Source organism: Hemiscyllium ocellatum, chromosome 6 (assembly GCF_020745735.1).
Source record: "Hemiscyllium ocellatum isolate sHemOce1 chromosome 6, sHemOce1.pat.X.cur, whole genome shotgun sequence".
In the NCBI taxonomy this organism is placed as follows: Eukaryota; Metazoa; Chordata; class Chondrichthyes; order Orectolobiformes; family Hemiscylliidae; genus Hemiscyllium; species Hemiscyllium ocellatum.
In genome coordinates, this window is record NC_083406.1 from 18,254,357 (window position 1) to 18,272,821 (window position 18,465).

At 40.3% G+C, this 18,465-nt stretch overlaps 1 protein-coding gene across 2 annotated transcripts in view; it reads right to left on the bottom strand.

Annotated features, from left to right (window-relative positions):
• Positions 1–18,465, bottom strand: part of pcca (propionyl-CoA carboxylase subunit alpha) — a 386,004-nt gene that overhangs the window by 173,508 nt on the left and 194,031 nt on the right. For both annotated transcript variants that reach the window (XM_060825847.1, XM_060825848.1), the window contains exons 15-16: positions 17,603–17,671; positions 14,251–14,326 (exon numbers count right to left, since the gene is read on the bottom strand). In XM_060825847.1, the coding sequence (XP_060681830.1) occupies positions 14,251–14,326; positions 17,603–17,671 (145 nt within the window). The remainder of the gene's footprint in view (positions 1–14,250; positions 14,327–17,602; positions 17,672–18,465) is intronic.

Here is an 18,465-nt window from a genome sequence, read left to right on the forward strand (position 1 = left end):
CATCAAAACCTTTCGTAATAGCATACAATTCTCCTAAATCTTTCTGCTCCAAGGATACCAATGCCATCTTCTCCAGTCTCTCCATAAAACTGAACTCTCTCACCTCTCTCATAATTTTCAGCTGTCCTTCAATCTGATGATGACACCTACTCAGGTTCTCAAGGTTCTGCTGTGGGCCTTCAAGTGATTGATCAGGTTTATTGTTGACAAGCAGATCCTTAGGCATATGGGGCAGAACGTCTCACAAGATATTGGGATGTGAATGTAGAGTTTTCATCCCTTTCTTTCCTTCTCTATCACCATTCTGCCTCATCATTAAGATATTGGAAGTTGATGGACAAATTGTTGCCGTGCTGAACAACTCCTTGTTGGAAATGTCAATGCCATTGTCAAAGCATTCATCGGCAATTTGAGAGTTGAGAAAACAGGAGATGGTTAGCGGAGACAGTGTCCAGTTATTGCAACACAAACTCCAGTCCACCAAAGTTTTCAGAAGTTCTGCCTGACTGCTTGTGGAACTGATTTGTCTATGAATGTTGTGTACATGGACTTCAAGAAAGCATTTGATAAAGTCCCACATAAGAAAACATTAAGTCAGGTAAAATCCCATGATGGCAAATTACTGATATGGTTGGGAAATTAGTTGCGTGATAATTTGCAGAAAGTAAGGATACTAGTTAGGTACTCAAATTGGCAGGAAATGACTACTGGTGTCCCTCAGGATCTGCGTCAGAGCCTCAATCATTCACAATAGTTATTAGGCCATACTGTAGTCAATGTCGATGATAGCATAAAAATACAAAAGAATATTGATAGATTAAGTGGATGTCAGAACCTAAGGCAGGTATCTGGATTTAGGACACAGATCAGCCATGATCTCAGTAAATGATAGCACAGGCTCAATGGGCCTACTCCACTTCCTATGTTCCTTGATGGTCCTCCTACTGAATTTGGAAGGAGAGGTACTGCTGCAAGCATCTCTTTAGCACTCTGTGCATCACTGAAACAAAGTCTACTTCTCACTGCAGTAAAGACTGTGGTGATGTCAACTATGATATCTGCATACTTACAGAAGTTTTTGCTGTCAAAGACTAAATACCAAAGTTTGTAGAAGGCTGAGCGAGCACAGCTGAACCATTGTTGGATTTACCTGTCAATGATGGTCTTTATATATAGCTGGTGGCTGATATACACGAAGTGCTCAACATTCCAAAGTCTCCTCTTCAACATTTTTGGCTGATCAGATATAGGTTGGTATATGAGTTTTGTTTTGGCAACCTTCAAGGACAGGCTGAGTTCCTTGTATGCAGAATTGAAGAGATTAAGAGCAGTTTCAAATCTGGTCCGTACAGGCAGCAGCCATCCCATATTCAAGGTCATGTTCGTCTACGGTAGTCAGTTTTGTTTTGGCATGGAGATAACTTGAGGCAAACAGCTTTCCATCTAGACAGTTCTGAGGGCAGTGGGTTTTCATGTGGCGAGTAGCCACTGTCAGATAGATCAGTGCTGTGGGCAGCCTTGCTTGACATCAATCCAAATATAAAGGATGCTGCTTCAGATCTCCCACTCAGGATAGCTGCAATTCTCTCCTCATGATTGCAATCAATTTTCCTGAATATTCAAATCTTTCAATCACAATCTACAGTCCCTCACAATTTGCTTAGTGAAGTAATTTGGTCTGCACAATGACGACATGTAGAATTCCTGAGGAATGCCATTCTCATCAATCTCCTCAGAACCCTCTCTAAAGGCTGGACATCCTTCCCAAAATGTAAATACCAGAATGGATATAAAACTAGCTGTGAACACATCCATGGTACTATTTCCATTAATCTCTTCTGTACCCTTTGAAAATCTCCATAGGTAGTGCGCAGGACTATACACAATGTTGCAATAAGGGCCTGACTAGAATAACTTCCTGACTTTGTACTGTTCTCTGTCTTTATTTAAAAAAACCCAGGACTCCACATCCTTTACAAACACTTTTGTGAACCTCTCTTTTCACCTTCACAGATTTGCGCATATGCAACACTCGATGTCCCTCTTTTTGCATCTCTTTTAAAATTCTATCATTAAGCATAGAGTCGTAAGCATGTAATATTTCTCCCCATTCTTCCTACCAAAACGTACAATTTCACATTTTTCGGACTGAACATCATTTGCATTGTATCTATTCATTCCTCCAGGTCTGTCTTTTGTTTCATGATACTTGTATCTATTATTGCCTTCCGTACCACCCACAACATTTCTGCAGATTTTGAAATTCCGCTCTGTCCCACTGCCCACAAGCAGAAATCATTACTTCAAAAATGGCAATGGTCTTAATACTGAAACCTGGGCAGCTACTGTTTCCAACTCCATCCAGTCCAAAAAATATCTGTTTACCACAACTCTGTTTCTGTCTGCTGCTTGGTTCTTTCATTCATAAATGTAAAAAAACTGAAAATTCTTTAGAATGCTCGATTAGAATTTAAAAAGCAAACAGATCTTTTCTCAACGTTAATATTTTTCCATCTTTAATGTGTTTCATGAGATCCTAATTTTAAAATATTAATCAATGAAAATGCAATTCAGATTTTCATATCTAGGTCATCAAATAATCAAGATAACACCAGTACTGAGATGAGATATTTGTCAAGAAAGATTTTTCAAGCTGCGGTCTTTTCTCAAGAAATGTGAAGCCCGAAGGGCAAGCCAATAGAGGTTACAAGTTGATGACGGGGTTTGATAGAGCAGATGTATGAAAGGTATGTCCACTTGTGGGGACACAATCTAATGTAATTGCAAATGTAAGACAGCCACTGCTAAATCCAATAAAGAATTTAGATGGAACATTTTTACCTAAAGAGTGGTTAGAACATAGAATTTATTTCCACATGAGTAATTGAGAATGCATTGTTGCATTTCAAGGCAACCAGGGCAAACATATAGTGTGAAAAGGAATAGAAGGATTGGCTGATAGGGTGAGATACAGGGAAGGCTCATGCAGAGCAAAAACATTAAAGCAGACCAGATAGACCAACTGGACTGTTTCTATCACGCAAGTTCTGTGAAATACTTTAGGGCTTGGATTGCTCTCAATTTACAGCAACATTTTCCCATTTGCTTCCATTACAAAGTAAAAGAGATGCGGGAAGATTTATAATTGTCTTTAAATCAGGGATTGAAGTTGTTGATTTTCCTTTGATACAAGAACCAAGTGGTAACAGAAGTTTACAGACTAATTAAATCTCCTTGGTTATGCATGCCAACGCTGCATTCAGATTCCTGATTACATTACTTATTTGATCAAATAAGTCTTTTCACTATCCACTGAAGACCTATTTAATCTGTGATTTTTCCAACCTCATTTCCAAAATTTGCTTTTATCTGCATTGCCAACTGCAGCCTGCATAGTTCCAGGTGTTAAAGCTGATCCCTGACAGACACGGCAGAGTCACACAAATGCTAATAACTGTAAATTATCAAAGGAAAAATTAGCAAGTAAGAAAGTGCTGCATTTGAACTAAACATATACTGGGGAATGAAGGATCTTATGCTACAGTGGCAGTGTCCCTATCTCTGAACCAGAAGGCTGGGGTTTCATTCCCACCAGAAATTAATCAAGGGCTGCCTTTTTATTAAAAGTGATTCATGAGAAAAGTATTGGCCAAGATTTTCTGCTGGTCGGTATACCAGTATAAGAGTTGTACATGAATCCCCCACTGGAATGAGCTCCAACGTAATTGCCTGCTGGGCAGTTCCTCTAAGTGTGGAACACACTGAAAGTCTTCAATAAGATCATAGACTTTGGAGGGTGCTAATGGAATTAAGTAAAATAGTCACTCAGAAAAAATTAGACTTGCAAATACAAAGCCTAACTCCTGAGCAATGATTTAACAGACTCCACAGATACCTCACACACTCCCAACTACACATTCCCAGACACCTTAAAAACCCATCCTCAAAAGACTTTGATATGTCATATCCTTATCCTACACTCCTGGGATTTACACCCATGGTCCTCCCACTCTCTGCCAGACCAGACCAGCCTGACTCTTATGCCCCACACACTACTGGATCTGAACCCTCCACAGCCCCATCACAAACATAAAGACACACATGCGCACACACACTTGTATTCATGGATTTTTCCCACCCACTCCAACCTCCCCTAACCACTGTATTAGTTATCTTGCCAGCTGGCAAACTCTACCTATTTCCATTTGGTATCTTACCCACCTGACACCTAACCCCTTCCCATCTGACACCCTACTCAACTGGGATCCTCTCCCTTACTCATCTACATCCTACTTATGTGGCAGCCTCCTGCCTTCTCATCTGGTATCCTACCCAGCTGACACCCTACATATTAGGCACACTGGCACTCTAACCCCTCTCTAGATGCCACCCACGCTATTCCCAGCTGACACTCCACTCACCTGGCAACATACTTACCCAGCATCTTATTCCCATTTACCCTACTGGCAATCCTACCCTCCCATGACCCTAACATCACACTTCTACTATGCACTTTTAGACTGATAACAGCTGTCAAAGTGGATGCTAGAAAATTTCAGAAAATGGCAGTGGACTGCCATGCGAAGGGGGCATTGTTTTGCCTTCCTCTAACGGTTCAGCACTTCAAGAGAATTGTCAGAATGGAAGTACAGCTCCACATCTCTGAGAGGGGCCTGAACAGAATTTGCTCTCAGATACTGCAGAATTTGAATTCAATAAAAATCTGGGATTAAGAGTCTAATGATGACCATGGAAATAGTGCTGATTGTCAGGAAAAACTAACCTGTTTCATTAATGTCTTTTAGGTAAGACTGTCACCCTTACCTGGTGAGGATGACATGTGATTCAAGACTCTTAAACTACTCTCTTGACAATTAGGGATGAGTGATGAATGCTGGCCCAGCCAGTCAAGCCCACATCCTATGATTTTTTAAAAATTCAGAAGCTTCTCCTTTCATTAAAAATAAGACTCGAATGGCAATCTGTGTAAGATAGCCACTTCTCTGATAATCTGACCTATTTTGATCTTCAAATAAACAAAATCTATTGCAAAGCAATCTGAAACAATCTGTTAATTTTTATTTTAAAAGTCTTCATCAGTCTAACAATATCCTAGCGGTTGCCACTGACCAGAATCTGAACTGGGCAGCAGTATAAATACCATAGCTACAACAGCAGGTCAGAGACTGTGAATTCTGTGGCAAGTAACTGTGCTGTGATTCCTCAAAGTCTGTCCACCATCTACAAGGCACAAGTCAGGAGTGTGGTGGAATACTACCTACTTCGCTGGATCAAGTTCAAGTAGCTGTACAGCCAGCTGGATTAGCACCCAATCTATCATCTTAAAATTCACTCCCTTCTCCACTCATGCACTGTGACAGCAGTCAGTAACTTGCTCAAGACACACTGCAGCACCATAGCAAGACACTTTCAGAAGCACCTTCCAAATCAATCACCTCCACCACTCAGAAGGACAAGGGCAGAGTCCACATGGGAACACCATCATTTGCAAGATCTGCTATGAACTGCAAACTGTAGATATAGGGCCAGGACAGATAAGGTGTACATGAGCTCTTCTCTGCTAGAAGGTAGGAACCTTTGCAACGTACAACATGTCGCTCTACAGCGTTACTATCAGGTACAGTATGTCAATAAACATTGTTTAACAGCAATCTAGAAGTTTCATGTCAGCTAATGTGAAGACCAAACCAAAAAGCCCACATTAGTTTAGCAATAGGGAGAGGTTTGACCTATAGGGAGAGGCTGAATAGGCTGGGGCTATTTTGCTGGGGCATCGGAGGCTGAGGGGTGACCTCATAGAGGTTTATAAAATCATGAGGCGCATGGATAGGATAAATAGACAAGGTCTTTTCCTTGGGGTGGGGGAGTCCAGAACTAGAGGGCATAGCTTTAGAGTGAGAGGGGGAAAAATATAAAAGAGACCCAAGGGGCAATGTTTTCATGCATAGAGTGGTGCGTATTTGGAATGAACTGGAATGAGGTGGCGAAGGTTTGAACAATTAAAACATTTAAAAGGATCTGGACGGATATATATGAATGGGAAGGATTGAGAGAGATATGGACGAAATGCTGGCAAATGGGACCAGATTAATTTAGGATATCTGGTCAGCGTGGATGAGTTGAACCAAAGGGTCTGTTTCTTTGCTGTACACCTCCATGACTCTAGAACAAGGTAGCAACAGTGGAAACACTAGTCTAAAGGCAGACAGTGTTTTTCTGAAAAGAATGTGAAGCACGATGAGGCATAATTGAAAACCACAAGATCAAAGTCCTCAGAAGACTTCCCCAAACACAATGACATGTCTTACCTAAACAGACAGTAAGTCCCCATCAATTTAGCAGTCCCAACCCACATTAGAATAAACACCATCCATTCCTGACTTGGAACAATATCACTGTGCCGCACTGGGTGGAAATATTTGAACTTCCTTGCTAACAGTGGGCAATCCTACATCACAAGGACTATTTTAAAAAGCAGCTCACCACCAACTTACTGAGGGCAACTGGAGAAGAAAAGTAAATGCTGACCTTATCAGTAACATTTACATCCCAAAAACAAGTTCCTTTTTTTTAAAGAATTCTCAATGGAAACCATTGAGAATTATTAACTTTCAAAGTTAAGGCTTGAAAGAGCTACAGAGAATCAACAGCACAGAAACAAAGATGCCATTTGGCCCTTTTAGGTATGTCAGGTCTTGTACTCCACACAAACTTATTTCCAAATCTATATTATCTCACCACTGACTATGAGCCTATCCTTCTATTATCTTCTCAATTGTTGATATAACCTTCCTTTAAATGCATTTATTCTATTCACCAGAACTAGTCTTAGAAATCGTGAATTTTACATCTTCATTCCAGTCTGGGTGAAGACTTTGACAATATCTATGGAAGCAGCCAGTGACACAAACATTTAGGACATCTGTAACCATAATAGACAAAGCAATAAGACTGCGTTGCCACAGAGTCATAGAAATGTACAGCACAGAAACAGTCCCTTCAGTCCAACTCATCCATACCGACCAGATACCCTAACCTAATCTAGTTCCATTTCCACGTCCCTCTAAACCTTTCATATTCATATACCCATTCAAATGCTTTTACATATTGTAATTGTACCAGCCTCCACCACTTCCTCTGGCAGCTCATTCCACACATACACCGCTCCCTGTAGCTCAAAACCTCCAACCCTGGCAAGGTCCTTGTAAATCTTTTCTGAACCCTTTCAAGTTTCACAACATTCTTCTGATAAGAAGGAGATCAGAACTGCACGCAATATTCCAAAAGTGGCCTAACCAATGACCTGTACAGCAGCAACATGACCTCCCAACTACTGTACTCAATGCTCTGACCAATAAAAGAAAGCATACCAAACACCTTCTTCACTATCCTATCTACCTGCGACTCTACTTTCAAGAAACTATGAACCTGCACTCCAAGGTCTCTTTGTTCAGCAACATTCTCCAGGACCTTACCATTAAGTGTATAAGTCCTGTTCTGATTTGCTTTTCCAAAAGGCAGCACCTGACATTTATCTAAATTAAACTCCATCTGCCACTTTTCAGCCATTGGTCCATTTAATCAAGATCCTGTTATACTCTGAAGTAACTTTCTTTGCTGGCCACTACCTCCAATTTTGGTGTAATCTGCAAACTTACTAAATATACCTCCTCCGTTCACATTCAGATTATTTATATAAATGACAAAAAAGGTCCCAGCATCAACCTTGTGGCACACCACTGGTCACAGGCCTCCAGTCTGAAAAGCAAACTTCCAGCAGCACCCTCTGTCTTCTATCTTTGAGCCAATTCTTTATCCAAGTGCCTTGTTCTCCCTGTATTCCATGAGATCTAGCCTTGCTAACCAGTCTCCCATGGGGAACCCTGTCAAACGCCTTACTGAAGTCCATATACATCACGGTTACCGCTCTGCCCTCATCAATCCTCTTTGTTACTTCTTCAAAAAACTCAATCAAGTTCACGAGACATGATTTCCCACGCACAAAGCCATGTTGACTATCCCTAATCAATCCTTGCCTTTCCAAATACATATAAATCCTGTCCCTCCAACAACATGCCCACCTTGTCAGGCTCATCGGTCTATACAGTAGTCCCCCTGAACCCATAGGGGTTACATTCCAGAACATACCGTGGAAGCTCAAAACTGAGGATAGGAGCAAACCCACGATTTCAATTGGAAAGGTACCTTTCCGGCAACCTCCTGGCCCCTGGTGCTGGAACATTCCCTTTTATATGTTCTGATCATGGTAAACCACGGGTAAGTGAAACCGCGGTAACCGGACCTGCGGATACGGAGGGTCACCCTGTATTTCCCTGGTGTTTCCTTACCACCTTTCTTAAACAGTGGCACCACATTAGCTAACCTCCGGTCTTCCGGCACCTCACCTGTGACTGTCGATGATACAAGTATCTCAACAAGGGGCCCAGCAATCACTGCCCTAGCTGCCCACAGAGTTCTAGGGTACACCTGATCAGGTCCTGGGGAGTTATCACTTTTATGCATTTCAAGACATCCAGCATCTCCTCCTCTGTAAAATGAACACTTTTCAAGATGTCACCATCTATTTCCCCACATTCTATATCTCCCATGTTCTTCTCCACAGTAAACACTGATGCAAAATACTCGTTTAGTACCTCCACCATCTCCTGCAACTCCACACAGAAGCGGCCTTGCTGAGCTTTGAGCCTATTCTCTTCCTAGTTACCCTTTTGTCCTTAATGTATTTGTAAAAACCCTTTGGATTCTCTTCAACCCTATTTGCCAAAACTATCTCATGTCCTCTTTTTGCCCTCCTGATTTCCCTCTTAAGTATACTCCTACTGCCTTTATACTCTTCTAAGGATTCATTCGATCTCTCCTGTCCATACCTGATATGTGCTTCCTTCTTTTTCTTAACTAAACCCTCACTTTCTCTCATCATCCAGCTTTCCCTATACCTACCAGCCTTTCGTTCCACCCTAACAGGAATATACTTCTCTGGACTCTCGTTATCTCGTTTCTGAAGGCTTCGCATTTTCCAACTGTCTCTTTACCTGTGAACATCTGCCCCCAATCAGCTTTTAAAAGTTCTTGCCTAATACTGTCAAAATTGGCCTTTCTCCAATTTAGAACTTCAACTTTTAGATCTGGTCTGTCCTTTTCCATCACTATTTTAAAATTAATAGAATTATGGTCGCTGGCCCCAAAGTGCTCCCCCACTGACACCTCATTTCCCAAGAGTAGGTCAGGTTTTGCACCTTCTCTAGTAGATACATCCACATACTGAATCAGAAAGTTTTCTTGTACACACTTAACAATTTGCTCTCCATCTAAACCGTTAACACTATAGCAGTCCCAGTCTATGTATAAAAAGTTAAAATCCCCTACCATAACCACCTATTATTCTTAATCTCCTGACAAATTTGTTTCTCAATTTCCCTCTGACTATTGGGGGGGGGGGTCTATAATACAATTCCAATAAGGTGATCATTCCTTTCTTATTTCTCAGTTCCACCAAATAACTTTCCTGGATGTATTCCCAGGAATATTCTCCCTCAGTACAGCGGTAATGTTATCCCTTATGAAAAACACCACTCCCCCTCTTCTCTTGCCCCCCTTTCTATCCGTTCTGTAGCATTTGTATCCTAGAACATGAAGCTGCCAGTTCTGTCCATTACTGAGCCAGGTTTCTGTAATTGCTATGATAGCCCAGTCCCATGTTCCTAACCACTCTCTAAGTTCACCAGCCTTCCCTATTAGGCCTGTTGCATTGAAGTAAATGCAGTTTAATTTATCAGTCCTACCTTGTTCTCTGCTCTGTCCCTGAATGCTCTGACTGTTTGACTCGCTCCTTTTCCCAACTGTACCAGTCTCAGATGGCATCCCTGCACTTCACTCATCTAGTGGAAATTGTACTGAAGTTGATACACTCTGGTCTCCTGCACATCTTCTGGAGAAGGGTGATCAAAAAAACAGCACTCTAATCACTAAAAGAACCATTTCAGCAAACTCTGCAGTCAGGGAAATGAACCACCTTTCCGGTCTTTTCTACCATTCATAACACGTTTTACCTCTTGTCTGTGTTTGTATGTAGGGGGGAGTTCATAAAGGGGTTAGAGTTTAATTAGCAGAGTCATTTTTCAATGTTTCATAATCATTTACCTCTAGTTACATTCTATTCAATTCTAGTTATATTTGTTCAATATAGAAACCTGGTTCATGCTTTCTTTCAAGCTGAGTCTGAAACTTTGATACATTGGGGAATTCTACATATGTTTTAAAACTTTTAACTGTATGAAACTCCGAGAATAGTGAGGCTTGATTTCACATGCACTATCCCAGTGAGGCATGACAAAATCTTCATCTTCCCACTGTATCACATGCCCAGGCCTACATCTTAGATCTGTAAGCCAGACTGATGCACTAACCCATTGAAGTCATGATGGTGGTGAGTACTGATGACCCCAAGGTAACACACACCCTTCAATGTTTCCTCACTTTATATGTTAAGTTGCCCACCTCCAGCAATTCGTTCACAGCGATTGTCTCCTCTACACTCCAACATGCTGCTTCCAAACACCACAAATCACTTTCCCAGTTTACTCACCATATCATTACCTCATGGACCATGATTCACTCCCTGATCAGCTTGGCAGGATACCCCCCTACTGATGAGTGACCAGATTCCTGACTGATGTTCTGCACCCTCACAAACGAGTTACCACTAATCCCTTGAACTCACCTAGTAGGATTGAAAATGGCTCAAACCCAGATTACAATGGTAGGAATCCCTGATCCCAAATGCTCCGAGTGGTCAATAATTGTGTCTCTAAACTGAGATCGGATGATTCCTTGATTGACTAGTGGAAATCCCAACTGACAGGAGTCCCCTTTGACTTAGTCAATTTAGAACAGAAACGAGGAGACATTTCTTCGGCTAGAGGGTGGTGGACCTCTGGAATTCATTGCCACGGAGTGCAGTGGAGGCTGAGATGTTGGGTGACTTCAAGGCAGAGATGGATAAATTCTTGATCTTGCAAGGAATTAAGGGCTACAGGGAGAGTGCAGATAAGTGGAATTGAAATGCCCATCAACCATGATTAAATGACAGAGTGGACTCAATGGGCCAAATGGCCTTGCTTTCACTCCTACATCTTACGGTCTTATGGACTTGACTAAGAATTCTCCCCTTAAATGCTGAGACATGGCCATTTGGTTGAAGCACATTCAATATGTTTGCCAAGTAAGCTGCTAACACTTGGTATAGATGCGGTGTTGGTTTAAGTGTTCCATACAGCAACATGTTTATTCCCTTGACTGTTCATTGCTGCTAAACATGACAGGCCACCTGGCTTTGTGCCTGCACTAACAGGCAAGATAAGAAAGAAGTACTATGAATTAGGTGACAATGCTCAAAAAGAGACGACAGTGAGCATTCAAGTAGGTGCAAAGTGAGTGCGAAAACATCAAGCAAAGAACCCCAATATACACCTTGTTCCAATTCATGAAATGGGTGCCTTTCCATATGTGCAAAGTGTTTGGCAGTGCGGCAGTAGATAGTGGTTTGCCAAGTGTCATGTACCTCAGTGGATAGTAGCCTCATCTCCGTCTCAGATGGTTGTTGGTTAAATACCACTCAAGGGACTTGATCACAAAATCTAGACTTGACCCTCCAATGCAGTAGAGAGAGAGGACCGCACTGTAAGAAATGCCAGATTTCAGATGAGGGTCCTTGTTAACACTGAAGGTCATTAAAGATCCCATGGTACTATGCTATAGAAGGTGAGGTGAATTCTTCCGATTAAATCAATGCCCATTTGCGGAGTAATAATAAAACAGCACAATTTAAAAAGAACCCTAATTCTTTACTTAGTAACAACTGCACTGGTAAAAGTTTGGCAAGTAAATATGTTATTGTTCCTTTCTGAAAGTGGAAATACCCAGTGCTCAGTATAGAGAAGCTGGTAATAAGATAATCAATAAAATCACATCAACTGACACATTGATATTGATTTTATCTTCCTACGTAAACTGTTACCTGTTACTAACTGCAATGTTGTGCGCAGTTTACTGAGGATGGCATTCTGAACATTTCAAAGTTAGTGACATACATATGATTCACTTCATTTCTCACTCACTGTTTTTAGACTAAACTGAGCCAGGTCCTGGAAAGTTTGGTGAAATATTACACAAACATCTACAAGCTGGTTTTGTTGACCTGTTCAAAACTCCTTGTGCATCAATATGCAGTCTGCACAACGAGAATTTTTTCTTGGAAGTACGGCTACTCGCCAAACACAGAGGATTTTGCTGGGAGATATATTTAATGGAAACAGCTATTGGTATTACTAATTACAAAGGCCAAAGCTACAGGTGTCCTGCATGGGAGAGATCCTCAGCTCAGCACATCTCCTGTTGCAATCTTTATCCACAACTCAGGACTTGACTGTTCCAAGGCTCTCAATTTGGTCCTCAGCAAATGAGCACTCATTGAAATATCCAAGAATCTTAACATGTACCATGTTGTGTCAGGGTTATACTTCAGCTGCCTGGACCCCAAACTCTGTAAATGCCACTTTCAGACTTGTTGTCTCTTTGTCCTCCCTTAGGGCATTCTTCAAAACTTGGGCCCTAAACCAAAGTTTTGGTCACTTGTCTAAATATGTATTTCTGTGGTTTGGCATTAAATTTTGTTTGATTACTCTCCAGGGCTGAACCTGCGACGTTTGCAATGTTAAAGTTGCTATAAAAATACAATTTCCGAACTGCCTTATTTACTGTTTAGGAGTGTGAACACCATAACTGCAAGCCTCCTTTAGTTGCTAGAAGCACTATTAGCATCTACATAAGGCAGCGGAGACTTTGAGCAGCTTTATGGAGCTGATACCTTTACAATAACGTCAAGACAAACTCATTTAAAATGCTTCTATTTGTATCTCCTTGTAAAGTGGGAAGGTGGTTGGATCCAGCCATAACATAAAAGACCCTTTAAAAAGTCAGTGATATACTGAACCAAATGAATGAAACGGTGCATAAAGTATATTTTAAACCTCCCTTTTACAATTGGTGCTTTGGTAAAGGCAAATAGGTAGCTATTGGATTAAACTGGGATTACACTGTAATAATCTTGAGATCTGCTTCCCAACCATTTGAAATATAAGATTTGAAATATTTTATTAACCTTTAGCCCTGGCGTTTCAAAAAATTTGTCTCTCTTCCCAAACTGTACAAACACTCAAAACACTCCATTTTAGTTTTTTGAAATTGATGGTAATTAAAGCTTGAGAATAACAACAGAAAAAACAATTGTAAGAAATTTCAGAACGTATGCACACACTTAATTATCGTCAAACTCAGCATGAAGCTCCAATAAAAAAAGAAAATGTTTGAAATGCTCAGGAAATCAAGCAGCATCTAATGAGAGAAAAAAACAAGCCATGTTTCAAGTGAGTGACCTTTTTCCCCAGAAATGTTGCTGAGTACTTGCAGTGTTTACTGTTTTTAATTGAGATTTCCAGAATCTGCGGCTTTGTTCATTTGTTTGGAGTACCAATCCTTGGTTCAGTGCCCATAATAGTATTTTGATACTCAAACTAGCAACAACAGTGTAATGCGAATTCCACACTAATTCATGACCACAGATCATTTGCGTAAGGATTAAACTATAAATTATTTGTCTAAGACATTAATTAAATTCCAGGATAATCGCTTTATCAAATCTCCGTCACACCTGTCCACTGAAAACCTTCATAATCTATCTACTCTCTGTTAAAAACACTCTCACCCTACCCCTTAAAACATTTGCTGCAAACTTTCTTTCCTTAAATTTAGTTCTCCATAAAATTAGAATGTTTTATAAAGAGAAACTGCACTTAAAAATTTCTGGAATACCAACACAATTTAGGCAAGTATGATGTTTGTAAAGAATAAGAAGAGTGCCAAATGTCTAAATTACATTGGGATATCTAGTGAGCCAAATAAACATCTCCATGTAAAAGCTTCAAAGCTAATTCAGAAGGCCAATGCTAAAACAAGTCTTATAAGAAAGAACAGGCCCTAGGCTAATTGGAGTTCAACACACAAATAACCTTGACTTAATTGGTTTGAGATTTCATAGCACATTGTTTTAAAAAGAGAGTTGGTAAGAAATATTTACTTAATTTGGCTTAATTACTATGTTTTCACGCTGTTTCTCTCTCTTTCAGTACATGCCAGGTTTCCACTAGTTACCTCGAATTACGTAATTGTCTAGTGCCTCTTGCATTCTCTGTAATGCTTCTGCACGGTTACCTCCATACGTAACCAACTGAAAAAGAAGAGCAATCGAAGTAAGCAGTAAGTATGTGCGCTTTGATATTTTTGATGAGGAACAAAAGTGGAAGTTTTGGGACCAGAAGATATCAAAATATTAGTTATTCAATTTATACTTTGCATATTTGCAAACTTCCTATTTATTTGCTTCCTATTCTATTTAAAAACTTTGAAACAAAGGAATGCATTGACAATGAGTGCAGTGTTTTACAATTTTTATCTTTATTTTTATAATGGCTTTACATTGCATCCATATAGACCTCGCTCAGGGCAACGATAAGTCTCTCATTGCCCTTAGATGATTAGTTGCCAATTAAGAAAGATGTAGACCTCTGACCCTGAAAAACAGGAAGTACCATGTCAATTGCTGCTAGCCTATCAGAGGCCAGCAGCTCTCCAGCCAATACTAGGAGTACTCTCAGTACTGCAGCAAGACCAAGCGGGAACATGCAGCCTGGATCTGACCCTTCAGGCAAGTCAGAGTCTCCCCGAGGGTCAAGTTGGTAAGGGGAGGCCAGGAAGAGTGGAAGGAAAGGAGGGGGTTGGGAGGTGGTGGAGGGCAGCATATGAGTAAATGGAGTTATCCATGTGACCGCTCAAACATGCTCCTCCATTTAAGAAGATTGTGACAGACATGATTGTAATATCAATTCCCATAATCCAATCTACCCCCAATAACCTTTCATTCCCTTGATGATCAATAATCCATCCCCTCTTTAAAATATTCAAAGACTCTGCTTCACTGTCTTTTGAGGAAAACAGTTCCCAAACACAAGATCCTTGGAGGAAAAAAAATTTTCCTCATTTCTATTGTAAATGGGAACTCCCTTTCTTAAACCAGTGACCCTGAAGTTCCCAAAAGAGAAACCATCTTCTCCATATCCATCGTCAAGATATCTCAGGATCTTTTATATTTCAATCTTGCTACTTCTTATTCTTCTAAACTCGAGCGGATACAAGTCTAACCTGATCGATTTTTCCTCAAAAGGCAACTATCCCCTCCATTTAAGGGATTATTCTAAGAAACCGGACCTGAACTGCTTCGCAAGCATTTACATCCTTTCTTAAATAGGGAGAACATTACAGTTATCCAAATGTTGGCTTGTACAAGTGAAGCAGTACTTCCCTATTTTGATCTTCAAATTATCTCTCAACAAATGATAACATTCTATTAGCTTTTCGAATTGCTTGCTGTCTCTGCACAATACCCTTTTGCTATTCATGTGGAAGGACGCCCTCATTTCCCTATATCTCAGAGTTCTCACCGTTTAGAAAATGTCTTTTTGTTTTTATTCTTCCTACCTAAATGAATAATTTGACGTTTCCTCCATTTATACTCCATCTGTCGGAACTTTGTGCACCTATTTAATCTATTAATATTCCACTATAGTCTCAGGTCTTAAAGAACAAAGAAAATTTACAGCCCAGGAACAGGCCCTTCGCCCCTCCAAGCCTGAGCCGATCCAAATGTACTGTCTAAAACTGTCAGTCAATTCCTAAGCATGTGTATCCCTCTGCTCCCCATCTACTCATGCAGCTATCCAGACGCATCTTAAATGAATCTACCGTGCCTGTCTCTACCACCTCTGCTGGCAACGCGTTCCAAATGCCCACCACCCTCTGTGTGAAGTACTTACCGCGTGTACCCCCCTTAAACTTGCCACCTCTCACCTTGAAAGCATGACCTTGTTATTGAACCTTCACCCTGGGAAAAAGCTTGTCTCTAACCACCCTGTCTGTACCCTTCATGATTTTGTAAACCTCAATCAGGTCCCCCCTCAATCTCCTTTTTTCTACTGAAAATAAACCTAACCAACTCAACCTCTCTTCATAGCTAGCAGCTTCCATACCAGTCTTCTTTAGAAATTCCTTTTCTACCCAACTTCATGTCATCAGCAAATTTAACAACCATGCTTTAAATGTCTTTATTCTAGTCATGAAAAATATTGCAAAAAATTGAGGTCCCAACACTGGTCCCTGAGGCTTCCTGTTGACTAACCAACCTTCTATCCATGCCAATATATTATGCCCTACACTATGAACCTTCATTTTCCACAATGATCTTTGGTATGGCACTTGATCAAATTTCCTTCATCTATAGCATACTACTTCCTCATTGAACTCCACTGACTTGACTAAACGTGTCTGCCATTTCAAAATCTACATTAACCCCACCTGACGAACTTGATTTTTTTCTAACTGCCCTGCTAGAACCATAAGTAGAAAGGGCAGGGATTTAATCAAAGCAAGCTTATGACCCACACTTACTGGGAATTCCTCATTCATGGGAAATATTTGCAATTCCCAATCCCTACTCACAAATGGGGTTCAACAATTTACCCATACCTGGCGGTGTAGGGTAAACACATGCTGATCCATTCAGTGCAGCATGGGTGCAGTCCCGAACATCTAAGGGCATCACAGGCTTGTCATTGCTCAATTTCGTGCGGACTGCTTCAAAAGTAGTTCCTAACATTTTCTCTATGGGTGCTGTTAAGCTAAAAGGCCCACAGTTCTCTGTTATCTATCTCCCTCACTTTTCAGTTACTATCACCCTCTTCTAATATAAAGAAACTTTCACTAAATCAAGGAACATCTGAAAAATTAGAACCAACATATTAACTATCTCACTATTTGCTTCTTTTCAGGCTCTTGAATGAAGTCCACCAAGACCAGGAGACTCATCAGCCTGCAGTTTCAACAATCTGGTCAGTGCCAATTCCCACGTGATAGCAGTTTTCCTGATCCTCTTTCCCTCCATTTCTTGATTTAAGGGATGCTATTTGTTACTTGTGAAAAATTTGCAATCAATTCATCTGGCATCTCCTCAATTTGCATTATTAATTCCCCAGACTCTCATTCTATTGGACCAATGCTCGCTGTGTTAACTTTTCAAAATATTTATAGAAACTTTTATCATTGGTTTTTATATTTCTAGCTAGCCTTCTCATATTCTAATTCTTCCATATTTATTCATATCTTAGTTTTTAGTTTTGTGATTTTAGTTTTATAGTGGGGCAACTGTGCTTGGATCAGGGTATGGTTCACTGTGCTCAGATAGGGGATGGTGAGGCCACTGTGCTTGGGTCAGGAAGGACCTCACTGGGCTAAGACTGGAGATGACTGGGCTGCTCTATTCGTGCTGGGAGTTGGTGGTGAGCAGCACCAGGGCTGTAGGTCCAGCACCAAACAATCACAAATGCCTTGTACAAGACATACAATAATTCCTTAATGAAAGCCATATATTAAAAATAAATAAAAATGTACTAACTTTTGATATCATTGGATCATAATAAATAGTGATGTCACTTCCCTCTTGAATGCCGCTGTCAATTCGGACCTGGTAAAGACAAACAACCTCAAATTGATTGAAGCACTTGCTCAAACATTTACCACGGTTTCATAACATCTTCACACCAATTAGAAAAATGTATGTTGCAATATTAATAACCGCAATGCAAAGTATTAGCAGCATTCCATTAATGGAAGCTTTCAGTCTGGTGAATGTTGAAGTATTTTCATTCACTCAGCATACATTACATATCTTCAATATTCCCATATTATTTTCACTCTAACAGTACAACAGTTATTCATGTAATTCCCCCAGAGAAATGACTGTTTACACAGCTTTCTTCCATCACCTACTAGCCATCTACCCTCAGTTCTATTAAACAGTCTTGTCATATTATATGACATGCTTTGTGTACTTCTAAGCAACGTACTGAACACCAGAAACTAAGGGGCCACAATACTGGATAAGTAAGTTAAAATGGCGTGAAACTGATGTATGTGTGTTCTAACCTAGCTCCAGTCACAGGAGCTTGGTTTATCAAAAAGAAAGATAATACACTGTAAATTCTGCTTTCCTATCGGTTTGAGTTCATTAAAATTATACTGGGATTATCTCTACAAAATCTTTTTTTTAAAATGAGCTGTTCCTGGGCATAAGCATTTATTAAATTGCTCACATTATGATACAATGTTCAAAGTATTTAAAAATGAATCAAAATATTCAAGACAGATAAAAATCATCCCAGGAATCTCAAGAACAAAAAGTAAGTCTAAGCTGTTGGAACAGCAGGGTTCCAAGAAACAACACTGTGACAAAATAAATCCGAAAGAAACTTGCACAGA